Source organism: Puma concolor, chromosome D1 (genome assembly GCF_028749965.1).
Source record: "Puma concolor isolate L17-30 chromosome D1, mPumCon1.1.hap2, whole genome shotgun sequence".
Taxonomy (NCBI): Eukaryota; Metazoa; Chordata; class Mammalia; order Carnivora; family Felidae; genus Puma; species Puma concolor.
In genome coordinates this window covers 89,637,541-89,665,126 of record NC_141676.1, presented here as the reverse complement: position 1 = coordinate 89,665,126, position 27,586 = coordinate 89,637,541, and the positions used below count along the sequence as shown (strand labels likewise).

General features: G+C 49.5%; 1 protein-coding gene across 1 annotated transcript; it reads left to right on the top strand.

The window, feature by feature from the left end:
* Positions 1–27,586, top strand: ADAMTS15 (ADAM metallopeptidase with thrombospondin type 1 motif 15). The gene is made up of 8 exons (XM_025928956.2): positions 1–1,370; positions 13,254–13,386; positions 13,904–14,071; positions 14,305–14,588; positions 20,147–20,324; positions 21,589–21,770; positions 21,876–22,051; positions 24,032–27,586. The coding sequence occupies exons 1-8, from the start codon at positions 414–416 to the stop codon at positions 24,804–24,806; spliced, it is 2,853 nt and encodes a 950-aa protein (XP_025784741.1). The 5' UTR covers positions 1–413; the 3' UTR covers positions 24,807–27,586.

The following is a 27,586-nucleotide window of genomic DNA, read 5'->3' as shown; positions in this document are numbered from 1 at the left end:
AGGCTGGGAGGGGAGAGAGGGAGGGGCGCTGACTGGGCAGTCCAAAGAGGAGGGGGCCTTTAATAGGCTCGCCCAGCTCCTGGCTCTCAGCGCAGCGAGTGGCTGCGGTTCGAAGTGGCCCGGCACCTCCCTCTAGTTCTCGGCTGCAAATCTCTGTCCTTGCACTTGACAGCGATTGTACTTAAGCTCCCAGGGCGCGCTTTGCTTGGAAAGGCACAGGTAGGAGGCGCGGGCTGTTCGGTGCACGCTCACTGCTCTGGGAGGAGTCTCTCTCTCTTTGCTCTGCTTTCTGGGAGCTGCGGACTGCCCCGGAGGTTTGGTGGTTCCCGTGTGCCTGCTGCAAGGAGACTCGCCGGCGGCCGGGGAGCCGCGCCGAGCCCTTCTGAGAGTGCGGCAGTGCGCTGCCCGGCGCCATGCTTCTGCTGGGCATCTTAACCCTGGCTCTCGCCGGGGGACCCGCTGGCGGGGCAGAACCAGAGCAGGAGGTGGTGGTTCCCATTCGACTGGACCCGGACATCAATGGCCGCCACTACTACCGGAGGGGTCCCGAGGACTCCGGGCACCAGGGACTCATTTTTCAGATCACAGCATTTCAGGAGGACTTTTACCTACACTTAACTCCAGATGCTCAGTTCCTGGCGCCCGCCTTCGCCACTGAGCATCTGGGCGTCCCCCTCGCGGGACTCACCGGGAGCTCTGCAGACTTGCGACGTTGCTTCTACTCTGGGGACGTGAACGCCGAACCAGACTCCTTCGCTGCTGTGAGCCTGTGCGGGGGTCTACGAGGAGCTTTTGGCTACGGAGGCGCCGAGTATGTCATTAGCCCACTCCCCAACGCCAGCGCGCAGGCAGTGCAGCGCAACAGCCAGGGCGCACACCTCCTCCAGCGCCGGGGCGCCCCTGGCGGGCCACCCGGAGATCCCACCTCTCGCTGCGGGGTGGCCTCAGGCTGGAACCCCGCCATCCTGCGGGCGCTGGACCCTTATAAGCCGCGAGGGACCGGCTTAGGAGAGAGTCGCAGCCGGCGCAGGTCCGGGCGCGCCAAACGCTTCGTGTCTATCCCGCGGTTCGTGGAGACACTGGTGGTGGCAGACGAGTCAATGGTGAAGTTCCACGGCGCGGACTTGGAGCATTACTTGCTGACGCTGCTGGCCACAGCGGCGCGACTCTACCGCCATCCCAGCATCCTCAACCCCATCACCATCGTTGTGGTCAAGGTGCTACTTCTCGGAGACCGCGACGCCGGGCCCAAGGTCACGGGCAACGCGGCCTTGACGCTGCGCAACTTCTGCGCCTGGCAGAAGAAGCTGAATAAAGTGAGTGACAAACACCCAGAGTACTGGGACACAGCCATCCTCTTCACCAGGCAGGTGAGTTAGATGATCTGTCAACTCTTTGGACCCAGATAACCCCATTTTCTTAGGGTCACCGTCCTTAGCTCTCCAAATGCCCTTTGTGCCAATCAAGTGACCCCGGGTTAAAATTTTGTTGATCTCTCCCGTCTCCCACTTTGGTTCTAACAGGGACAGTCCGCTCCTGGGCTCCGTGGAGCTTCGGCTCACGTGCATCTGGATGCACGTGGGCTGTCGGAGGAGCGCCTGCTACTTCAGAAGGTGTTGGCCTGGCGTGGCCAATCAGCGCCTCCTAGATCAGGCGCGGAGGGGCCGGAACCCAGGAAGTTGCCGCCCCGGAGCCGCAGTGTGCCTCCAAGGCAGATAGGAGGCGCTCTGAGGATGGTGTTGGAGGGGTCGGGAAAGGTCCGCCCCTATTCAACCAGGGCGTCTAAATCCTTCCAGACAGCTCTTCTGAGGCTTCTTTTCTCTTCTTGTGAAACTGGAAGGTGATGCAAGCGTTCCAGTTCGGAGCCTGGCTACATTTCTTCTGGGTAACATGTTCAGTTATCCTCTGTCCTGGGCCTGGAAAACCTGGATTGGGACGAAGGGAATCAATTGGGATATTTTGTGGGTTGAAATGAAAAAGACAGACTCAAGTACTTGGGAGCATTCCGTCCTTCTTTGCTGCTTCTCCTGTACCCTTGTGTGCTGGGCCTGCCTTCTATTTGAGGGGATTCCAGTCCATTCAGAGCAGGCCATCTAGTTCAAGCACCTGTTTGGAGGTTGGAGTTTCAAGTGGAGTTGCACTTGGAGCCGAGTTGGGTAAAATCTCTCAATTTTCCCATTTCCTTGTTGGCCGAGGGTGACCCATTTGCCCTGATGTGTGTTATGGAGCAGAGCAGCAGAGGTTACTTATGACACTGATTCACTGAAACTTCTGATGACCACACTTGACTGTAGGGCTCCAGTTTCTGCCCCTGGCAGTGTGCAGGTGGTGTGAGCTTAGTAAAGAGCATCTGGAGACCCCAGGTGCAGGACTGGAAAGGTACTGAGTGTTGGGAATGGAAAGATGGTCAGATCGCAGAAGCACCTCTGCTCTTTGCTATGGCTTTATGAAAATTTACATTCACAGGTATTGTGGTGACTGGGTACGTTGAAGATTTTGGATTCTTGAAATTTCTCAGATTCATGGGACTGGGAGGAAGAGGGGCATCCAGGTGACCCGCTTCCTCTGATTTTGGGGGTTGCAACTTGAATTGGTGCCATGCTCTTGTTTTGTTATTGTCATAACCACATCATTCTGGGAATGGCACAGAATCCTTGGTTACCCATGGGGCTCTCACTCTCCACTGTTTCCAAAGGCCACTCAGAGCTGCACTGGCACACACTGGGCTGGAGCTAAAGTCTTCCACACTAACCCATTTGGCACCGCCTGTCCCCTCCTGGAATTGAACTTCCTCTTTTCCCAGCCTTCTCCTCCCACCACCTGGTTCCTCTAGGGAGGTCTTTGGCCTGAGTCTGTTTCCTTGCACTCATTCTTCCAATTGAGGTCTGTAGAGCTGCCACTGCCCAGCCCCTGCACACACTGTCTGAGTCATGGGGAAACTGCAGAGGAGGTGGCTTCGACCTCTGCACACAGACCAACTCGGCAGTCAGATTGCTTGGGGGGAGAAAGCAAAGGCCAAGAACAGGATATCTTAATGGGCAAAGCAGCTGTTGGCCCATCTGCTACCTGGGATGCCCCTGTGGAGGTCACTCAGTGCTTCTAACATAACAGACCTCAGTCTCCACTGCTTTGTGGTTAGGTTGACTTTTGGAGCCAGCCCTAGAAAGAGGACTCCTGCTGGGAGTATGGGCCACATCATCAGAAGGATTCGCGTTTTAAAGAAGAAGCAATCAAGCAGCATGACAGCTTCTGTTTGTCAGTGGTGTCTAGACCCAGGGGCTATGCTAACCATGCATAATGGGTACAAGATGCATGGCCACTTGGGTCAGAAGCAGTGATGTGCAAGATGTGAATTTTGGAAGCTGTCCTTCTCTTAGGCTTCTAGAGGGCGAAGCCAGAAAGTGGGGAAGCTGTGTTGGCAGGACCAACATCCAGGTATGTGCTTAATGCTTTCGAGTAAACATCTCTGCCTCGCCTCCTTGCCAGCACAGACTTCAGGGCCTGCAGCATTCTCAGGGTCTTAGGAACTGCTCATTCCTGAATTCCCCTGGGGAAGGTACAGTATGTGGTGAGAACACGAGCCTGCAGCTGCTCTTTGTAGACAAGGCAGATGTGGTCTCTGGGAACCTGGAGGAGTCTCCTGCTGCACTCCAACGCAAGAGAAACTTGTGTTTTACTTTGTAAGGTTTAGTAGTAATCCTTTAAGTCGGGTATGAACTTCCCTGATTATTGTAATGTTGGTGTAAGCAATGCTTTTTCAAACTAAAATGAGGATATATATATATATATATATATATATATATATATATATAGGATATGCAGTAGGATTGCATATCTATATATCTATATCTCTATCTATCTATCTATCTATATGTATTTACAGTTGACCCTTGAACATGGGTTTGAACTGCATGGGTCCACTTGCAGGTGGACTTTTTCCAATACAGTATAGGACTCTAAATGGATTTTCTTTTACAATTTTCTTAATAACAATTTCTTTTCTCTAGCTTACTCTACTGTAAGAGTACAGCGTATAATACATATAGCATACAAAACGTGTGTTAATTGACTGTTACTGGTATGTTTTGGTCAACGCTAGGGTATTTTTAGTTAAGTTTTTAGGGAGCCAAAAGTTATGTGTGGATTTTCGACTGCAATGGGAGTCAGTGCCTCTAACCTTCATATTGTGCAAGGGTCAATTGTATATGGTTTGTTTGGATAACAAGTTTTTAGAAATATGCTTATTTTGTTAATCACCTTTGGTCTATAATGGATCTTGAACTGTCAGACATCTTTAGAGTCACCTATTCCTTGGTCCCCCCAGAAAATTCTGAAAAATGGCTAGTGACTCTGATAGCACACAGGAAGGAAGCAGGGAAGGGTCAGTCTCCATCAGACTGTACTTCCTCCTATGAGGAAGAGGCGAGAACAGCACCTGTAGAGCTCCAGGTGCCAGGTACCTGAAGGGGGAACAGTGGGAGCATTGGGACTGATGGGCACCGGAGCACCCCCGTTGACCCACTGTCAGAGTTGCTGTGCATGAAAACAAGTCTGGGCCCAGGCTATGGGGAGACGCTGCTGTCCTCTTGGCGGGCAGAGGGAGGGGTGTGGGGTGTTGAAATCAAAACACTGGAAAGACATGACCCAGGGAGGAGACTTTGCTGTGCGCAAAGGAGAAAAAAAGAATTGATCATACAACAAATATTTTGGCAATTTGAGGAGTTTTCTTAAAGATTCAGAGTCAGTTCATGGTCTTGGAGAAGGAGCGCACATTTGATTCTGCAAAGCAATCAGTCTCCAGACTCATAACAGCAGGGTGAGGTCAGCACGGGATTGGAACCAGGATCTGTGGAGAATTACAGCCAGTCTTTCTGGGTGGACATTCATTTCCGTGAGAAGACAAGTTTCAGTGGCTTCTTGTTGCCTTGGGCAGCAGGAATGAGGTATCTGGTGCTGGGGCTCAGTAGGACTGCATTTCTCTCAGTCTGCTCTCCCTTAACCTCCGATGCCTCTGCAATTTGGGTAACTTTGTGGCAGACTAGCTTTCGTGAATTTATTCTACATTTCAAAAGTGCTTACTGAGCAGCTGTTATTTCCAGGTACTGTCCTGGGCTGTGGGGGTACAGATATTACGATGTGGCCTCTAGCTCTCAGGAATTCACTGGATATCTGGGAGCCTGACAAGGAAATAGCTCATTACACAAGGGTGTGTTAAGTGCCATGGGGGAGGCATGACCCCTCTGTTGGAAGTCCGGTGGGGGATTGTTCTTCTTGTGGCTAGAGCCAGGAAGGCCCTCTGAGGGAAGGGGACAAGGGACAGGTGGCAAGAAGGTATTGGGCTTGGGAGCTGGTGGTGATGGGAAAGGAAACTTGTTTCCTGTGTTGCAGGAGTCCCTCTTCTCCATTCCACCATCTGTTTTGCTATTTGTAACATTTTCTCCTTTGAACAGACTTTGTTTTTTAGGATTTGCAATTTGTGGTTTTTCTGCATGAGTATTCCTTCATTTACTTTATTTATTCTGTTGCACTTATTTTATTTTTATTATTATTTTTCAAATTTATTTATTTTGAGAGTAAGAGTGCACGAGTGGGGGAGGGGCAGAGAGAGAGAGAGACTCCCAAGCAGACTCCACACTGTCAACTCAGAGCCCCATGTGGGGCTCGAACTCATGAACCATGAGATAATGACCTGGGTGGAAGCTGTATGTTCAACCAACTGAGCTACCTGGGCGCCCCTATTCTGTTGCACTTAGTAGGACTGTATGCCGTTCCCTCCCCCTCTCCCCTCACCATTTTTTCTATGCTCTTGTTTCTCCTCTTTTGAGATTCTCCAGGGCAGGCTGCTTGCCGTTGTTCTCTTCTCTTCTGTTTCCTTCATTCATGTCCTCACCTTTCTGCCTCTTAGTCCCCAGCTTGGTGCTTACCTTGTTTTGGCCTTGAGTAGTACTATGTTTTATGGGGGCACATGCATGTATTCTATACTGTGTAGAGAGGAACAGCACTCTGGAGGCTCAGTTGAGATAGAGGCTAGTTCTTTCTATAATAAATGACTTGCCATATGGCAGTGAAATTTAGCATTCAATTAAAAAAAGGTAATAAGGGGCGCCTGGGCGGCTCAGTCGGTTAAGCGTCCGACTTCGGCTCAGGTCATGATCTCGCGGTTCGTGAGTTCAAGCCCTGCGTCAGGCTCTGTGCTGACGGGTCAGAGCCTGGAGCCTGTTTCAGATTCTGTGTCTCCCTCTCTCTCTGACCCTCCCCCGTTCATGCTCTGTCTCTCTCTGTCTCAAAAATAAATAAACGTTAAAAAAAATTAAAAAAAAAGTAATAAAATGATAACGTGTTTTACACATATCTCCTAATACAATAAAGAGAGTTAGAGTTTTGTCAGAATCTTTTGGAAGCTGGACCTTGGAAGATATTAGCAAAGAGGGGTACCTGTAGCTTTGGTATTTAAGAGTTTGTAAATCTTTATCACTGAATGGAAACTGAACACTACTTCTGGGAGGGAGGAGGGAGGAGGGAGGAAGGAGAATAGGAGAGGAAGGAGTGGAATATGGTTGCTCCCAGACTTGGAAGGTGATTGTTCTTCTCCCTCCTTCTTTTACTTATACCAAATAAGGAAGCCTATATTAATAATGGAGGATGGGGGAGGAAGTTTGGAGGAAGGAGTGTGCACCAGAATCTTTTTTTTTTAATTTAAATTCCAGTTTGTTCACATAGAGTGTAATATTAATTTCATGTATATGAGTTAGTGATTCAGCACTTCATACAACCCCTGGTGCTCATCATGAGTGCACTCATTAATCACCATCACCTATTTAACCCATCCCCCCACACATCTCCCCTCTGGTAACCATCCATTTGTTCTCTATAGTTAAGAGTCTGTTTCTTGGTTTGTGTCTCTCTTTTTGATTGTTTGTTTTGTTTCTTAAATTCCACATATGAGTGAAATGATACGGTATTTGTCTTTTTCTGACTTATTTCACTTAGCATAATATTCTCTAGCTCCAACCATGTCATAAATGGCAAGATTTCATTCCTTTTGATGGCTGAGTAATATTCCATTGTATGTATATACCACATCCTCTTTATCCATTCATCAGTTGATGGGCACTTGGGCTGTTTCCATAATCTGGCTTTTGTAGATAATGCTGCTATAAACATCAGGAGGAATGTGCACCAGAATCTTCTTCTTTCTTTTTCTTGAACGCTGGTTTAGACAGGAAGGCAAATGAGGTTTTCTCCCTCCTTTGGTCTTGCTGTCATCCTGTCTTTGAACTTCTTGGTAGATGTTTGTGCCACTCATGGTGCTTCCCCACACCTTGCCTTGATGCCTGGTCTTGGCTGTGTGGCACAATGGAAAGAACATGGACTTGGAGTCAGGCAGAGTTGAGTTTCAGTCCTGCCACTTGACTTTTAGCAATGGTCATTGAACGAATCAGCCACCTGGACTCCACTTTCCTTATCCATAGAAGGATAATGATGATGACAATGGTACTGAACTTAAAGGCATTATCAAGGATAAGTTACTGGGTATTCCAGAATAGGCACCTGTTGTCATCACTACCTTTGTGGTCTGTCAGTATGTTTGTTGTTGTTGAATAATTATCTACAGATCCTTTGCCAGAACTTACACTTGGGATGGCCCTGTTTTAAAGCATTCTGTCTCATTGTACTTGTAAGTACACTTAATACATGTCTGTTTTGTGTGAAAACTATGGACTCAGCACATTCCACTGACTTGTAAACTCCTTTAAGCAAGGAGTGCTGATTTGTAGGGGCACATGAACCCCAATGTTTATAGCAGCACTATCAACAATAGCCAAATTATGGAAAGAGCCCAAATGTCCATCAACTGATGAATGGATAAAGAAGATGTGGTATATATACACAATGGAATACTACTCATTGATGAAAAAGAATGAAATGTCACCATTTGCAACAGACATGGATAGAACTGGAGGGTATTATGCTAAGTGAAATAAGTCAGTCAGAAAAAGACAGATATTGGGGGTGGCTCAGTCAGTTAAGCAGCTGACTTCAGCTCAAGCCATGATCTTCAGTTTGTGAGTTCAAGCCTGCATTGGGCTCTGTGCTGACAGCTCGGAGCCTGGGGCCTGCTTCAGATTCTGTATATCCCTCTCTGTGTCCTCCTCATTCTCTGTCTCTGTCTCTCTCTCTCAAAAATAAATAAACATTAAAAAATTAAAAAAAGAAAAAGATATCTTATGTTTTCATTCGTATGTAGAATTTGAGAAACTTAACGGACCCCAGGGGAAGGGATGGAGAATTATTTTAAAAAATAAATGAATCTAAAAAATAAATAAATGAATCTAAAAAAAAAAAAAAGACTTTTGTGTCTTTGTAGCCTCTCCAGTGGGCCGTGCATGCTGCCGTTGTTCAGTATGTATTCATGGGAGGAAGACACTGATACTAGTGAAAGGAGTGTGTGTAGCTCTGGGTGCTTAGGTAGCTCACCTCCCTTCCTGGGGATCATTAACTCAGCATTTTCAGCTGTCAGGCTGCAGGGTTGGGAGGGGTCAGGTTCTTCTGGCATTTCGTGTTGGCTCTTTGCCATCAGCTTTTGCCCTGGAGAAAGGAGAGGCCCCAGCAGGGAGCCAGCAGACAGGGTGCACAGGAGGGACGGGGTCAGTGTGTCAGTGCAGGTGTGGGGCAAGGAGCCAGGAGCTTGCTCAACCAGGAAAGGGGTGCAGGCGCTGCTCTAATAGCACTCTTGGCAGTCAATCCTGTCATTCCCCTCTCCCCAGGCCTCTCCCTCTTCAGTGGCCAACCTGTGCTTTGGGGGCTGAGGGTATGGGCTGGAAAGTCTTGCCATCTTGAGATTCCCCAGCCCCTTCATCTCTGGAAGCAGTACTGATGTGAGGGAAGCATTCAGCTCTCAGGCGGCACTTCTGGATTTCAGTGTTCACTCTGCCCCTCCCTTCCTGTCTGACCTTGGGCTCACTGATCCTGGGCTAGTAACTTACCTTCTCTGAGCCTCATATGTAAAATGGGGCCTGACAATGGCATCTCCCTCATAAAGCTATTGTACAGATTTAAGAACTAATACAGGAAAGCTCTTAGAACAGTGTCTGGCACCTGGTAGCAGCTCAGTGTCAGCTATTAACATTGTATTCGATATGTATCCTCTCTTGAACTGATGATTTCCAGAAAAAGCTTGGTCTTCCTGCATGCTTTGGATTTCTCTTATTCTTGTCTTAGTTACCTTGGTCTCCCACTGTAACACCATTTTGTACATCTTGAGGAATTAATATTCTAGCGAAACCCACTCTGCTGATAGATGTTTCTAGAGTGGGTTCTCTTCTTCACCAGGCATCCCTAGTCCCATTGCCCAGACACCCAGAATTGCTATTTTTTCCCCTTCTTCTAGCAAAGCAAGGCCCTCCCATGCTTAGGGATTACAAACAGAGGTAGATTTGGGGTTGGATGAGGAAATACAGAGATGCACGCCAGAGATTCAGATGGGAAACAAGTTAAAGGCACAATATTAATCCAAGCACTGGGTGTTTTTCAACAGTACTTATGCTATCCTAACTAGAGTGCTGTGGTTCAGACCAAAGACCCCTGCTGGCCTTGGTGTCAAAAGGGTTCAGTAGCTCATTCTTTAGTTAATAGCTGTATGGCTTTGGGTGAGTTCATGGAGCTTCAGTTTCCTCATCTACAGAGTGAGAGGTTGACTCCCAAGTTGTGTGAGTACAATACTTGGAAGCTGCGGTGTGGCCATGAATATAAGCACTGGCCCACATGCTTACAAGTTCATAATGAGTAGGAAGTTGGCTGCATGAGAACACATATCTTCTGCTGCATTAAAAAAAAAGTTAATGTGCTTGATTTTTGTGGGTCCTCCACCCCGTACTGCTGGAAAATATGAGCATCTCAGTATGTGGCTGGGGAAATGAGAGGAGGTGGGAAGGAAGGCCATGAGGAGTTGTGGTGAGGCGTGGAGGGAGTGGGCATGGTAAATGTGGATTGGGCAGTGGATTGGGCCACTGCAAGGTGCTTGCTTTCAAGTCATGGCTCTCCAATCCTAAATTATTTTATGAAAAGGTACAGTGAGAAAACAATAACCTGGGAAGACCAGGGTCTTGGCCAAGATGATTCTTGGGTCATCTGGAACAGCAGCTGTAGCTTCAAGGAGAAATGGCAAATTACCAGAAATAGTGAGGCAGGTAGGGGCTGGGTGGGAAGTGCCTCCACCCTCCAGGCAGAAGGAACCAGAACAGTTTCTATTTCTGGAGACAAGGGCCTGAGCTGAAGAGGTTAAGGCAATTTGAGTGCATCTGAGTTCATTCCAGAAGGGTGGAGACATTCAGTGCCACAAATGAGGCACTACTGAGCCCTGCACACCCGCCTGTAGGCGTTCAAAGAACTAAGATCCAGCAATTCTTCATTTGAGTCCCTGGCTGGGGGAAGAGGGCCAGGCAGAGCCCCTGACCCCAAACAGCTGCATCTTCCCACAATGAAGACACTGGTTACTGCAAGCCTGCTGCTCTCAGCTACACCCTGACCCTCAGGAAATCTGCCGGCTCCTTCCTTGTTCCTCTTGTTTGATCCAGGGAAACCGGGATTTCTTGATGGAAAGAACAGGTTGCTCCTGGCCAGGAAGGGTCTGCAGCTGCATGTCTATGCTCCAGAGAGAATCCACCCTCCCGGAGAAGAATGGAGGCCTTTTTTTTGGCTTTAAGGACCTTCCAGCGGCAGAGGCGGGCTGCTGGGCAGTGGAGCTCCAGTGGCTGCTTAGACCCCAGTCTGAGCTGTCAGTCTGGTCTCACCATTTCTGCTGAGCAGAGCAGCAGATGGGATTCTGAATGTCCACATGGGTGACCTTCACTTTTCTGGGAGTTCCTTTCATGGATTAGTAGACAAGATCATCCTTAGGGTTCTTTCCATTCTAGAAGTTTATCATTGTGTGTGTTCCTTTCATAACCTACAGGGCCAGAAGGGGCTGAGCACCCTGGGATCAGGGAAGGAGCAGAGGAGACTGAGGCCTGAGGAGAGAAGTGACCTGCCCCAAAACACACATCTACTTAGTGGTGGGGCCAGGGCCAGAGTCTAGGCTTTTCCATTCTTGTTCCCATGCCTTTTCTCTTACACAAAGCCCGCAGTGAGCGTGCATGGTGGCCCCAGGATGGTGTCATGTTTGTCCTACAGGCTCTCCCTATGGGCTGTGACCACTAGACGAGAATTTTCAGAGACCCCTGCCTTAGTGGGGAGGCTGTACTATAGTGTCTAGGGATGAATGGGCCCAGCCCCCTCCCCCTTCCATGCCTCTGTGCAAACCTCTGTTCTTTCCTTCTTTGTCCCCTGCCTTCTTCTCCCTCCGTTCTCAAGCTGATCCGTGTGACCCCGCCCTGTTCCTCAGCAGTTGTGTTCCTTAAACTGCTTGTCAGGTGAACTTCCCCTCCCAGGTTTTGATAGCAGTTCTCTTCTAGGTCTCAGAACTCTGAAGGAAGGAGAACTTTCTGGAAAAGTGAGCCTTTGGAAAGGGAAGAGTACTTGGAAGAGAGGGAGTTTGAGGTTCACCCTGAAGGGTTCCAAGAAATGGCAGACATGCCACATGTGAGCCCAGGACAGCAGATCAAGGCCAGGCGTCCACCGCTCATGGTTGACCTGTGTATTCTGGAGTCTGATTACCCTCCCAGTTCTTTGGCCAGAGTTAACGCTCATTAGGAGGTGTGACTATCACCTGACCATGGGAAGCCAAGTTTGACTGCTCAGGTGGTAAACTTTGGAAGGCTCTGGATTAAATTTTGCTGATTTTCTGTACTATGACCACTTTTCCTCCTATGCCTCCTGACCCCACTAACTCTGCTGCCCAGCTGTTCCCCACCATCAGCATGTGCATGCACATGCACGTGCATAGAGCCCTAAAGAGAAATAAGATTGAGAACAGCTCTGGGTGTGTTTATGTGAATGCCTTGGCTACCACAGAGAACACACACCACTCTTTCTCCTGGGAATTCACTTAGGAGCTGCTGACCAGTCAGCTGTGACATGGTGCAAAGAATGCTGGTAACCAGTCGTACAGCACATCTCTGCTCTGTGACCTGGGCCTCTCTGAGCGTCAGCTTCCTCGTCTGTGGAAGGTGATAATAGCAGTCATTCTTCCAGTGGGATGTTGTGAGGATTAAGTAAGGTCATGCACGTTAAGTACACACATGATGTCAGCATTTAATAAATCATCTCCATGATTAACTGTGAGCATGGGCCTCAGTTTTCACCTTTGACAAATAGGTATAATGATGTATCTGCCTCCTAACACTCTCTGGGGGATTAAAATGAGATGCTACATGTAATAGTTTCTTGTAAACTGTGAATGAAGACAAGGATGTAATGGAAAGAATACCGGTATCACTGATTCAACAGTGTCTTCTCTATTGTGATTAAGTATCTTGTCCTGTTTCCAACTCCTGGGCTCTTAAGATATGTAGGTGCATTGATGGCTCAATAAGTTTATTAAGATATCCATCCCCAGAAGTGCTTCCCATCAGGGTTGTTGCAGGAAGTCCTAGTTTCTGATGCAGGTTTCAGTACAAAAAAGAGGGACTGTCTTCGGTGGCAGTTCATTTATTTTTTGTTCCTAGCAGTCGCTGAGCCAGTGGTCCCTTTGAACTTCTGTAGCCAGTTGAGCTATGTCTGGATAGGAGACTGTATCTGCCTCATTCTGCCTCCTCCCAATTCAAGGAAGCCAAATCTCTGGCTTGGGCGGGTCCTTGGCCCATGACACTTTGGCTGAGAATCTGAGCTTAATTCACGGTTGTCCAGTCACTCCGCAAGGACTGAGACTGCTCAGAGCTGACTCTGGATGAGGAACACACTTGCCTTCCACTCCCACCTGCCTCAGTTATCCATGAATGGAACCTCACCCAGCTGTAGGAGTCGCCATTTTCTGGTTCGGAAGTCTGTCTCTATATAAAGCAATGACCTTGTAGTTTAATTTTGTACCTCCTAATTTCCTCCCACAGGATCTCTATGAGTAGGATTTGGGCACAATCTTCTCAGTGAGCCATAGGGCTTTCTTCCTGATGCTTCCTCCCTCAGTCTGGGTTGATTCTATGTGTAGCCCTGCAACCCTCTGAGAGAAAGGACCTATCTAGGAAGGTGCTGGACTTCATTAGACTGGGAGTTGGGATGAGCTGAGCATCCCATAGGATACCTTTCTTTCCTCCAGGCTCCTTCTGTACCCCATCCTAATTTCTGCCTGGCTTCTTGCTTCTCCCCCACCCTGGCAGGACCTGTGTGGGGCCACCACCTGTGACACGCTGGGCATGGCTGATGTGGGCACTATGTGCGACCCCAAGAGAAGTTGTTCTGTGATCGAGGATGATGGGCTTCCATCAGCCTTCACCACTGCCCATGAGCTGGGTAAGGTTGGAGGGTACTCTTGGGTACGGGGAGGAGAGCTCCCCTCTGGGGTCCTTTTGGGTTTGCCCTGGGTGCTTTGGTCAGGGGGTAGACATCTGTCTTTGCTTCCTCATGTCCTGAAGCTTTAGGGATCCTTTCTTAGGGTCAGAGTCTGCCTTAGCAATCGCTTGGTTTTATTTTTTCTGATTGCCCCAGCCCAGTAGGCCAGCAATATTGTCTGACTCAGCAGTCAGAGTATCTCATCAATTAAGCATGAAGGGGAGAATATATTAGATAACACTGCTGCTCTCATTGAGCCCACAGCCTGATGGACAGGACAGAGAACACAAGAACACTATCTTAACATTTGCAAAGTAGTCAGTCTATCACTAGGTAGAAATGACCAGCCTGAAAATTGCTGACATGGGCTCTCTAGCTTCCTCAGCTGAACCGCCCTCCCCTCCCCTCCGCCCTGCTGCTTTAAAACTGCATAGCCCACATCCTTCTGCCCTCTGAGTCCTCTTGCCTCACCCCACAGGCCACGTGTTCAACATGCCCCATGACAATGTGAAAGTGTGTGAGGAGGTGTTTGGGAAACTCCGAGCCAACCACATGATGTCCCCAACACTCATCCAGATTGACCGTGCCAACCCCTGGTCAGCCTGCAGTGCTGCCATCGTCACCGACTTCCTGGACAGTGGGCATGGTAAGCCAGGGTGACAGAGGAGGGACTTCGGGGTTGTCACTGGAGTGACTGCTCATTACCTCTCTGCACCTGTCCTCTGTTACCTAAGGTGTGCATGAGCCCAAAGAGTTGGGTTCTCAAGGGAGTCCATTCCACTGGCTCTTGCTTCAGTGTTTCCCTATCATTCAGACTCACGGCTAGCTGAGCTCACCTTTCTCAACTCATCTTTGATGAATGTCCTTGGCTCCCTGTAGGTGACTGCCTCCTGGATCAACCCAGCAAGCCCATCTCCCTGCCTGAGGACCTACCGGGTGCCAGCTACAGCCTGAGCCAGCAGTGTGAGCTTGCCTTTGGTGTGGGCTCGAAGCCCTGTCCCTACATGCAGTACTGCACCAAACTGTGGTGCACTGGCAAGGCGAAGGGGCAGATGGTGTGCCAGACCCGCCACTTCCCCTGGGCAGATGGCACCAGCTGTGGCGAGGGCAAGTTCTGCCTCAAGGGGACCTGTGTGGAGAGACACAACCTCCATAAGTATAGGGTGAGTGTGCTGGAGCTGAGCGAGAGGCAGGGGGTGGACTCGGAGGCCTCCAGCGGGAACAGGTTTGCTGTGTAGCCATAATTGTGTCACATTGCTGCACTGTGCCTCCATTTACCTGTCTGTGGTCCTATCCCCTTCTTGACTCTAAGCCTGGAGGCAAGAGATATGGTAGGTCAGAGAACTTGGTGAGGCCTTAGACATGTGAGGAAAGTCTTTCATGTGGAATAAGGGGGCCCAGCCCTGAGTTCTGTGCCTCATCCTACCTGGGCAGGAGTGAGCACTGAACCCCAAGCCAATCACTAGATATTTGGCATTCCTCACTTGTTGGCTCCTTCCAGCCTCCCCTTATCAGCTATTTCTTTTTCTTATGATAATGATGACTAAATTTATTGAGCACTCACTCTAAATTCTTTATTTAAACTTTTTAATGTTTATTTTATTTTTGAGAGAGAGAGAGGGAGAGGTAGAGAGACAGACAGACAGACTGTGGGTGGGGGAGGGGCAGAAAGAGAGGGAAACACAGAATCTGAAGCAGGCTCCAGGCTCTGGGCTGTCAGCACAGAGCCCAACACAGGGCTCGAACCTGTGAACTGCAAGATCATGACCTGAGCCGAAGTCAGACACTCAACTGACTGAGCCACCCAGGTGCCCCTATCATCTATTTCTGAGTGTGTTCTGTTTCCAGGGAGCTCTGGGCCAGAGGTGAACCAGGCTCAGAACTGAAAGGAAACAGACCTTTGGGCAAGCTTCAGTAATTTGCTACATTCCAAACCAAGTTTCTGTCGTGATTGTTTTTTGAAGCTAAGACATAACTGAGCAAAAGTTATTTTTTTCATGGTAAAAAGAATAACAGTTGATTAAGAACAAGTTTTAAACCCCACATATTCTCTGAATATAATAAAAACTTTATATTCTTCTGGTCTGGGGGTGGGGTCACAAAGGGATTGGGACTTTGTTGGACAGGAATAAGCAGTCCATCCTCTTTCTGGATCCTGGAGATGATGGTCCCTTCCCCATCCTTGTCTTGGATGCAGAGGGCCTTGCCTTGGGGTTTTATGTACAGGGGGGCAATATAATACAAAAGCATTTGCCAGCACTTTATCAGTTGCCCTGAGCTGGGTTTGGTACACAATTATGTAAAATCTTGTTCTATGTTTTGGGAACATATATTTAATTAAGCCTTTGGCCATTTATTAGGCATCATCCCACTGTATTCAGAGAACTATGTGAGGTACTGTGTGGTGGTCAGTGAAAGAAATAAAACATGGGTTGTGTCTCAGTGGGCTCACAGTCTAGTGGCGAAGCTAGAAATGTCACTGTAATCCAAGACCCAGAGAGGCATGTATTCAGTGTTAAGATAGAAGTGTGAAAACGTGTCATGGGGGAATAAGGAATGAGAGATTAATGATGACTGGGGGGGGGGTCTGAAAAAACTTTGGCAAGGAGGTTGGATTTGGAGAGGGACTTGAGGAATGAGTAGGGTCTCAACAGGCAGAGATGGAGCAAAGTCAGGGAGGTGGGGCAAGCTGGAGGGGTGGACAGGCCAGAGCTATATGGGAAACATCTTTGGGGGTGTGGTTTGGGGCTAGTCTGGGGTTGCCTTGACCACCAGAAGGTCCCGAGGACAGGCCAGCCATGGCCAGCTCCTTCTCTTGGGAAGAGGAGTCTGGAGGATAAAGATGTTGCCCAAGAGGATACTGGATATAGGAAATGTGATCTGAGAAGACAGTATTTCCACATGCTTTCTGGAATTCTCAGTCCATCAACAGCAACATCCACCATATCCTCAGTCTCTTTTCTGGACATTCCCTTCACCACCCTGGCCCTTCACAAAGGACACTGCCCTAATCAGCTGAGGTCAAAGCACAAAGCTTATCTTACTGATCACACAGCCCCAGTGCTGCCCTGGGATCTCATTTGCAAGAATCACACTCTGACTACCAAGGCCCTGTTGTCCAGCCCTCTAGTTTTGGACTCCAGCAATTCTTCAGTCCCACCTGCTCTTCCTGTGCCCTCACCAACCTCCTTCTTGAGCTGCAATTCCGTGGTCCATTGTTAAAATCACTCCTTCATGTCCACTCGTGGCTCCCATGCCCCTGCCTCTCTCTGTCGTACTCGCTAGGATAAACCACTGTCCTGGTGGAATCCAACTGTCACTCAACTGTGCAGGTGGAGGTGAGTGCGGCTGGAGAAAGACATGGAACCATGCTCAGTGGGTTCAGCTTAAACTAATGGCCTGACAACTTAGGGGGGCCTGCAATGCTGCTCAGGAGTCATATGGTATTTTATTTCCTTTACTGCATTCGTCCTCCCAACATCCTACACGATTATGTCACACCTTCGCCTCTCTCTGCCATTACCAACCCTTTCTCTTCATTTCCACTTTTGCCAGTAGCCTTTCTTCCCATCTCATTAATAAAAAAACAAGCAATCAAGTAATCAGAAGAGAACTTCCACCAACTCCCACCACCACATCCACTGTCTGTCCTGCTTCTGTGCTTGTAATCTCTACCTTTCCTCCTTTGCTATGGATGAGCTGCCCACATTCTCATATGGGGCCTGGCGGTGCAGTGCTTTGTGCTTAGGATAGTATCCCCTCTATTCAAGGAAAATGCTCCATAAATTCTTCCATCTCTCTCCTGCAGTGTCAGATTTCCCCTCTCTTGAGTTGAATCATTTCTATCAGGATACAAACTTGCTATAATTCCTCCCATCTTAAATAAAACTTCTCCTGATCCTACTTCCTCTCCATAAATCAAAATCTATCTCTCTGACTCCCTTTACCACAAAGTTCCTGGAAAGAGTGGTATGAAATTTCTCTCTCCAGTTCCTGTCTTGCCATTTTTCTCTGGAGTCCATTCCAATCTGGCTTTCAGTCCCACTATTCCTCTAAAAATAACTCTAACTAAGGTCGCCAAATGGCCTCTACACTGCTTAAGGCAGTGATTGATTACCATCCTCATATTGTCTGACCTGTTAGCAACATTTGACACAGCTGATCACTCTCTCCCCTGGGAACACAGGCTCGGGTCTTGGTTTCCCTTCTCCCTACTGGCTGCCCCTTCTGGTCCCCTTCACTGGCTCTTCCTCATATTCTTGTTTTTCCATGTTGGCATTCCAGCTTTCAGTCCTTAGCTCTCCTCACTATCCACACTGACTTCTTAGGTGATTCATTTAGGCCAATGGCTTTAAGTACCATTTACACTGATACATTGAAGACTCCCAGATGTGTATCTCCAGCTCAGACCTCTGTCCTGAACTACAGACTCACATGCCTCACTGAATCTTGATTTCTCCATTCAGATAAGCATCCTAAACATAACATCTGTAAAACCAAGCTCCTGATCATCTGTCCTGAACTTGCTTTGGCAACTCCATCTTCCCGTTGCTCATGCCAACCCTCTGTTCTCTCACACTCGCCCATCTACTATTTCAGCAATTCCTGTTGATTCTATCTTCAAAATAGATGCAGAATTGAACTATTTTTCCCACCTTATCTGCTTCCACCCTGTGCCAAGCTACTGTCAACTCCCCCTTGGATTCTTGCTCTTGGCACCCTAGCTGATCTCCTTGCTGCTGGTCTTACACCTCACAGACTGTTCCCAACATAGCGGCCAGAGGGATCCTTTAAAATGTAAGTCAGGTCATGCCACATGCTCAGAACCCTTCAGGGACTTTACTCTGTGTGCTCTGGACAAGTGAGTCCTCTATCTGCCTTCATCTCCTGTTTCTCTTGCTCATGTGATGCTGGGGCACTCCAGGCCCGTCCCTCCTTAGGGTCTTTGCATTGCTCCCTCTGCCTAGAATGCTCTTTCCCTCCTATCTGCACAACTCCCTCCTGTACTTCCTTCAGGCATCTGCACCACCGTCACCTCTGCAGTGAAGTTTCCATGACCCCCTGTAATGGAGAGCAGCCCACCTCACCAAGGCCTTCTCCACCGCTCTCTCCCCAGTGCCTGCATTTAACCGCTTCTGACACTATATGCCCAGGCCTATTTTTATTGTCTATCTTCCCCTGCTGAGATGCAGTCATTTTCAGGGCAGGGATTTGATGCACACAGCGTTGACATGGAGTAAGAACTCAATAGGTATTTGGTGAATGAATGGCACATGGCAGGAGTGTTTCCTGTGAGATGAATGTTTTCTGTAGGAACAGGGTGGAAAAAGTGATGCAAGTTTAAAAACAACAATGACACAACAGCATCATCTCAGAAGCTGCAGAGACAGTGTTAAGTACTGAAGGAAAACTGGAGAAAATGAGGTGTATACACAGACTCTTCAGTTTATTAGTGGTCATGTCAGGCCTTTGAGAGAGCAGCTTCCCAGGTGTGATGGGGACAAAACCCATATTACAAGGCACCGAGGAGGGAGGAGGTGGAAGGAGCGAATGTAGAGACTCTTAGCAAGTGAAAGGCCAGGAGGAGGTGGGGTGCTAGTTGCAGGAGGAGGTGGGGCTAACAGCAAGTAATTCTTTCACTGGATGAGAGACATGTTGACTCAGTGAAGCAAAAGCTATCAGACAGAAGGGCAGATAGAATAACTATGCTGCATGTATGCCTAAGTTAAAGTATTTAGATTACATGCAGCCAGTTCCTGATTAGCTCCATGCGGGTTAGTCACTTTGGATGATGTATGAGAGCATTTTAATCCCAGGCTTGTACAACTAGGCCGCTTCCTTTGTTGCCCAACTGATGTGTGTTCAGGGGATGAAAACTCACTTTACTGGCATCCTAAGAAAAACAATAATGAAGACTATACCGTTTCTCTCCCCTCTCCACCCTCTTGAAAAATGAAACAACACTGCATGGTTCACCCTGAAGCCAAACAAAGTTTTGGGATTGCTTTGTAGTCTCCTATCTTCATTTCCTCTGAGCACAAATGTTAGAACCTCTTGCAGTGAAACTTTCTCAATTTCAGCCCGATTGAGCTTAAGATCTGCTTAAGTCTGGTTTGGAGAGGAGTCTGGATTATGGATCATTTATAAATAAAAATATTCAAGTATCTATGGCAGCAAGGTTTTCTGGCAAGACTGGGGGCCCGCCCCTGCCTTAGATTTAGAGACTCTTTTCAATACGCTAAGAGTAGGTAAGGAGAAACCCATCTTGCTCGGTGGCAAACACAGTGCTAGGAATTTTCACACACAATGTATCATTTAAATCTGTCTGATCTCACACCTGAGTATTACTGGTCCCATTTTTGCTAATGAAGCACCTTAAATTTAAGGAAGTTTCACCCCTTGCTCAAGACCACCCATGTGGTGAGGGCAGAGATGATGACAGAACTTGGCTATCTGACCCCATAGCCCAAAGGGGTTTGTCTTCTGAGTGGCCTCATTTATAACTGGGTGCAGAAGGCATTTGCTACTGACCAGGTTGAAGTGTTCTGTGGGCGCTGTGTGGACCCTGACCATTTGCTTGTCATTTTCCCCTTATGATCCACAGTGGACTTCATTCCAGTGGGACGGGATGGAATGGTGGGGGCTGTACCCGTGTAGCTGTTCTGCAGGCTCCCAGTGTGCATCCGGCCGCTGCAGGAGTATGACGGACTCTTTCTCATAGGTGGACGGTTCCTGGGCCAAATGGGAGCCCTACGGTCCCTGCTCACGCACCTGCGGTGGGGGCGTGCAGCTGGCCCGGAGGCAGTGCAGCAACCCCACCCCTGCCAATGGGGGCAAATACTGCGAGGGGGTGAGGGTGAAATACCGATCCTGCAATCTGGAGCCCTGCCCCAGCTCAGGTGAGGAGGGGAGGGCAGTGTTGGCCTGTGCCCGGGGACATCGAGGCTGGAGGGCACCCCTCCCTCATCCTCCACACTCTGGATACTTCATGGCTGCAGATTGACAGCAGTCAAGATTCTATCCCCTAGGACAAAGTCTGGAAGTGCAGAGGAGCAGATTCCTCTTGGGATCATTTCTTCCCCACTCCCCTTGGGCGGGGGTGTTTTCTTCCCCCTACTTAGGCTGGGGGGCTAAGTGGCCCAAGAGAGTGACACACTAGATGTCCTCTTAGTTAATTAAGTCTCGCAAGCCCATCACTCATAAGCAGGGACTCTTTATCCAGGGTCCATGAGCTTGGAGGGGAGAAAATTACATCTCTATTTTTACTAGCCTTTTTAAATTTAAAATTTATCATTCCCTTCAGTGAGTAGTTTAGTATAGTTTTTACTAATCTTTCTATCTAAAATTATTATTTCTTTTAATTAGCAAACTGCAATGCTAGTGGCACTACCCTCGACTTTGTCCGCAGTAGAGATCTTGGATATGTTCATATGACATTTCAGTTATTGCCATTTCTCAGAATGCCATTTCTTCTCATCACTACTTGAAAATGACGGTGGTTATTAGACTCATTATTATTTTTTTTTTAATTTTTTTTTTCAACGTTTATTTTTTATTTTTTGGGACAGAGAGAGACAGAGCATGAACAGGGGAGGGGCAGAGAGAGAGGGAGACACAGAATCGGAAACAGGCTCCAGGCTCTGAGCCATCAGCCCAGAGCCCGACGCGGGGCTCGAACTCACGGACCGCGAGATTGTGACCTGGCTGAAGTCGGACGCTTAACCGACTGCGCCACCCAGGCGCCCCATTAGACTCATTATTGAATCTTGTTATGTATTGGGCTAACAAGGAGCACACATATCACAAATATGTTTTGATATATATTGATAGTTGTATATCAGTATAGTTAGTATTATTATTCATGTCATAACATTCTGAAAATAGTTTCAGAAGACTCCTGAAGGATTGTGTAGCCCCAAACTGTTTAGGGTGTCTGTTATGGAGGGAATTGAAGGCGGCCCATTGCTTGGGGGTTGTGTGATTGGCTGTGACCTGCATCCTTTGGTCCTAGCCTGCTTTAGTTCTTTGAGAAGGGATGAGGATAACTCAGATGAGGGTAAGAGGTGTTGAAGGCCACAGGCGCTGAGCACCCTGGGGAGGAGGGCTCTCTCTCCCCCATCACTCCTCCCTTTAGCTTCCTGCCTGTGCTTCCTCCCTCCTCAGCTTCCGGCAAGAGCTTCCGGGAGGAGCAGTGTGAGGCTTTCAATGGCTACAACCATAGCACCAACCGGCTCACTCTTGCCGTGGCATGGGTGCCCAAGTACTCAGGTGTTTCTCCCCGGGACAAGTGCAAGCTCATCTGCCGAGCCAATGGCACCGGCTACTTCTATGTGTTGGCACCCAAGGTGAGTGAGCATGGGGCAGGAGACCAAAGCAGAGACAAAGTCTTTGGGATGCATCTGGCTGAACTGCCCTTCTTTCCTTTTCTCCCTTTCCTGGGGGCACTGCAGGTGGTGGATGGTACACCATGTACTCCTGACTCCACCTCGGTCTGTGTCCAAGGCAAGTGCATCAAGGCTGGCTGTGATGGGAACCTGGGCTCCAAGAAGAAATTCGACAAGTGTGGGGTGTGTGGGGGCGACAATAAGAGCTGTAAGAAGGTGACAGGCCTCTTCACCAAGCCCATGTGAGTTCCGGGTCCTGGAGCAGGGGGAGGAGGGCTGAGTGGCGCTGCCCCCAGGTGGTGGAAACTTGGGTTAGACTGGGGTAAATGGGCTGTGCCCTTGGTGTCGGGGCCACTCAGACTCTTCTGGGAGTATGATATTCAGCCAGCCAGCCAGGCAATTGACAGAGATGAATGCTTAAGGAGTCCAACACTGAAAAGGAGATGATATTTAGGGAGATGGCAGAGAAACATTAGAGTCTATCTGGAGTTCTAGAGTAAGACTGGCCAGTGTTCAGATCTCAGTTACCCATTTTCTGGATGATCTTGAACATGTGACAACATCTCTGGAATTCTGGATTTCCTCACTTGTATAGTGGGCCTGACATGAATATATTTCCTATTGTGCTATTGTGAAGATTAAGGGTGTTACTCTAAGTAAAATGCTCAGTGTAGTACTTGGTGCATAATAAATGCTCACCAAATGTTCATGATGATGATCACAAAACACAAAACATGCCTGGGGACAAAATGTGACAGCCTGCCCATCTCCTGGAGCCTGAGGCCCTGGCCTCAGGGATGAGATTGAGGTGAGAATGGCAATAAATGGCAAAGTGAGTGGCTAGGACTGATCGATTCCCTCTTCCTGGGAGATATGTACAGGGTCAGCTGAAGAAATGTCTCTAAGCCTCTTCTATTCCCACCTCCAGAGCCCGGCTTTCTGAAGTCCAGCAGGTTCCCTTTTATTTTCAGGGGGAATGTGCTCCTTTGGAAAGTCCTGCCTCAGGTTCTGGAAGGAGCTGGAGCAAGCAGAGTCCCTGAGGTCTCAGTTGAGCAAGGCTATGGTTGGCTCTGAAAACTTGGGAGGCCAGGTGCTAGAAAGGCCTAGATGGCTGTCCAGGAGCCTCAGCTGCCTCTTCTGGACACAGTGCCCTCTGCTGGGCCTGTAGGTGGGCAAGTTTTCTAGGAACAGGTGGCACTGCAGGTGGGTGGTGTTCACAGGGATCTGCAGGGGGTGACCAAGTGGAGAATTAAAGGTAAACACCCCCAGACTTGCTTCACTGGCTAAATGGCAGGCACTCCTTTCATGGACTAGTGGAGCTGGAAGGAGCCTTAGATATCATCTAGTTTGACCCCCTCACTGTATGGGTGAGGACCCTGGAACCCAGAGAGACTGATTTGTCTGAGCCACCAAGGAGGTGGTGTCCAAGCCAGGGCTTCATCTGGGTGCCCGACTCCAGGGCCAGTGTGTCTCATTACGTCTAGCCCCAGCCTTGGGCTCAGGGACTGAAGCCTTGTCTTCTGTTCCTCCTCCACCTCCTCCTCCTTCTCACAGTTAGTATATATTGAGTGCTTACTGGATGGTAGGCACTGTGCCATAGGCTCTAGGTGCTTTAATGAGGTATGTGTGATTATGATCTCCATTTCACAGATGAGACAACTGACAAGCTAAGTGACTTATCCCAGGCCAACAGCTAAGCCAGTGATAGGGATGGGTCTGGCTCCAAAACCTGTGCTTTACTCCTGCCCTAGAATTCATCACCATGTAGGGGTGTCTGGGTGGCTCAGTCGGGGAAGCATCCGACTCTTGATCTCAGCTCAGGTCATGATCTCTCATGGTTTGTGAGATTGAGCCCCACGTTGGGCTTTGTGCTGACAGTTTGGAGCCTGCTTGGGATTCTCTCTCTTTTTGCCCCCAAAATAAAGACATATGAAAAAAATTTAAAATAAAAGAATTCACCACAGTATAAATATCCTGAATAAAAAAGGCCACAGGGTGGTACAGCCAGTGTATGTAGCTTCAGATGATGTGGTGACAATCTGAGGTACTGCCTTCCAGTTTGTGTGCCCCCCCTGACCTTCCGTGCTGTGGTTGAGCAGTCTCTGCTATCTTGGTGACCTCCTGCAGGGGTTGTGAAAGGGGCATCAGCTATGATTTCAGAGGGGGATGAGGGCATTATGTCCAGGCAGGTGTCTAATGTATGATCCCCTTTCTCACCACAGGCATGGCTACAATTTTGTGGTGGCCATCCCTGCGGGTGCCTCGAGTATCGACATCCGCCAGCGTGGCTACAAGGGGCTGATTGGAGATGACAACTACCTGGCCCTGAAGAATAGCCAGGGAAAGTACCTGCTCAATGGGCACTTCGTGGTGTCGGCCGTGGAGCGGGACCTGGTGGTGAAGGGCAGCCTACTGCGCTATAGTGGCACGGGGACTGCGGTGGAGAGCCTGCAGGCCTCCCGGCCCATCCTGGAGCCCCTGACCGTGGAGGTCCTCTCTGTGGGCAAGATGACGCCACCCCGGGTCCGCTACTCCTTCTATCTGCCCAAGGAGCCTCGGGAAGACAAGGCCTCTCACCCCAAGGACCCCCGGGGCCCCTCTGTGCTCCACAACAGTGTCCTCAGCCTCTCCAATCAGGTGGAGCAGCAGGGCGACAGGCCCCCTGCACGCTGGGTGGCAGGCAGCTGGGGGCCTTGCTCTGCAAGCTGTGGCAGTGGCCTGCAGAAGCGGGCGGTCGACTGTCGTGGTCCCCCAGGGCTGCATGTGGCGTCTGCCTGTGATGCAGCCTATCGGCCGGTGGAAACGAGAGTCTGTGGGGAGCCCTGCCCGACCTGGGAGCTGGGTGCCTGGTCGCCTTGCTCCAAGAGCTGCGGCCGGGGATTTAAGAGGCGTCCACTCAAGTGTTTGGGCCCTGGAGGGCGGCTGCTGGCTCGGGACCAGTGCAACCTGCGCCGGAAGCCCCAGGAGCTGGACTTCTGTATCTTGAGGCCATGCTGAATAGGACTGTCCTTTTCTCCTTCTTACTCTCTGCCCAATTGGTGCTGCCAGTGTTCTGACCAGCTGGAGCCGTGGGCAGAGGGCAGTGGCTGGGGGTCCATGCCATGACGTCACCCACTTCCAGGGACAAGGACCAGGGACAGGGGTGAGAGGTCCCCTCCTCCTCCCTGGCCTCGGTGGGGGAAGCCAAGTGACTAATGCACAGTCTACCTCACGCCGGGCTCCTCCAGGGCCCAGTCTCTGGGAGAGGCTGAGAGGTGCGGGCACTGGGTAGAGGCGCCGGGGCCCAGTTTCCAAGGGACCTGGAGGATGGGCACCTCCCAGGAAGAACTTCAGGGACCTTGGCCCCCATCAGGGAGGCCACAGGCTGCTGGAAGAGCCATGGCCCAGCAGCTTGGCACCCTCAGGTGGCCCCGGGGGGCTCTAAGCCGTTTCTGAACAGGCAGGTTTTTATGGTGCTGTCAGCCCACCTTTTCTTTCTGACTGACAAGGACTGAATAATGAAAAATGGCTGCGGTGGGCAAAAACTGGTGGGAGAGTGGGATTAGGTATAACTGGAGCCTGGACCACCCCTTTTGGGAAGAGGTATATGTGTAGGGGGAGTCTGGAGGTTTCTCATCGGTTTTCTACTCCTGGCCCTCCCTCAAGAGCCACCCACCTCTTCTCACTGTGTTGTCTATGACATCAGGCTGGTGGGAGGGCTTCCAAGTACATGCCCTCTGACACATTGCATATAGATATAGGAAGCCAATAGGGAGCCTACTGCCTTCTTCAAGAGGGATCTGACCATTAAAATAAGATACAAGGGATGATGGATTCTGTGGTAAAGCACGGAGTTTGAAGAGTGACGTAGGGGGTTCTGTATCACTGGTGGCTGGGCTTGAACTTATGGCGCACAACACCCTGGGATGGGGAGGAGGAGGCCCCAGTTCAGATGGCTTCTTCCTCTAGAGAGGCAGGTATAAATAGGGCTGCTACCTTAGCTCTGTGTTGCCTCAGAGAACCTTCAGAGTGGCCATGGTCTTGTCCCCACTAAGAAGGGCGTGGGAAATGCACAGAGGGCTAGGTGCTGAACATCCACATGCCTGCAGGTTGGTTTTCATCTGGCCAGCTACATATGGTCTGGCTTTGGGCACATCACATGACATTGCAGTTGGATAGTGGGGTTCACTGTTTGCTACCTCAGGCTATGCTCTCTGGGAACCAACATTTGTCCCTCCCCAGGGACAGTGGTGACCCTGGTGCTTCCAGCAGACCTGGCTGTTGTCCTCCATAGACTGAGCTGCCCAGACACAAAGATGATTGTGTGGTGCATTGTGTCCTGCTCCTCATAGCCCAGCCAACCACCCACTGGTGTTCCAAATATGAAGACAGGATCTCTCTCCTCAAGTGCCTTGGGGACAGGTTTCAGGTGACACCAAGAATCAATAATCTGACCCAGAAGCCCTTGGCAGCCACAATGGGAACTCTTGTCTATCCTGGAAACATGTTGGGGATATAGATACCAGGGTGTTTCCTATAGCTCCACATGGGAAGATGTTTTGGAGTTAGCAGTCTTTGGTTAAGCAGGGTATTTCTTGAAGGTGCAGCTGCTCTAGCATGTACATGGGAGATTCTGCTTCTGAGTCAGGTAATATATACTGGACTTTAGCAAGGTGACATCAGAGCAAGTATCTTCCCTGGGAAAGGGGTTCATTCCTTTTATTTGGCATCCCCTAATAGCCAGAACCCACAAACCAGCCATCCAGGCAAGCCTCTGGGATGGTTTTCCAAATTCCAGCCTAACCCCAGGCTGAGCCCTCGAACAGCGCTCCCCCAGAGGGGCCGAGGGCATGTGGATTTCTGAGGCAGGGCTGCAGTCACTTCTGAAGACTGAAGTGAGGAGGAATCTTCCCCCCTGCATGGGTGAACACTGTGGGGCTGCAGCATCAAAGGGAACCCAGGGCTCTAGGGCAGATGTGGACCCCCACTAGCCGACGATAGCACTGCACCCTGTGCTTGGTGCACCCATCCTTGGTGAGGAGGTGGTGGCACAGGGGCTGTGCAGAATGGGCAGGGGAATGGGGTGGGAGGGAAGGGAGCTGCCATCAGTGGGGGTGACTGGCCCCCTAGCAGAGCAGCTTTACAAATTATTTCAAGGAGGGACAACCTATCTTGTTCCTGACACAAGCTGGGTCTCAGTGCTTTTTTCTGTTGTGATGTCTTTCTTCTTCCTTTTTTTTTTCTTTTTAAAATAAGTATGACCAAGACAACTTGGGAGGTTTGTCTTATCCTTGACCATTTTGCTAATCCAACCATGCTCTCCAAGGCTGAGCAGAGACAAGCCTCAAGGTATAGGTTTCTGGTGATGGGATAAAAAAAAAAAAAATTAAGGTGGTATCTCATGTCTGTGGAAGAGGAGGGAGATTCTGTGGGCTCCAGAAACTTCTTCCATGGGGTGTGAACCTGTAAGGATCTGGGCTCTGGAGCCCCCTGCCTCCTCTGCCCTTTGTGTGCACTGACTAGAGGAGTCCAACCTTGTGAACCTTGCTGTGCTGGAGTAGAGGGCTGGGTGAGCTGGGGGGCTTGGTTGTTCCCAGCCCGGGAGTTGGCTCCCAAAGGCACTAGACACTGTCACTTACAGAGCCCCCTTTGTGTTTGGTTCTTTTGCATTCCACGTGCTGCAGAAGGATGGAAGGACCTGGGTACTGGCTAGGCTGTGTATACTGTGTATACATGGGAGCTGGCTGCTGCAGGGACAACAGCCTGCTCCTAATAAAGTTGTAAGTATTTAAAATCTG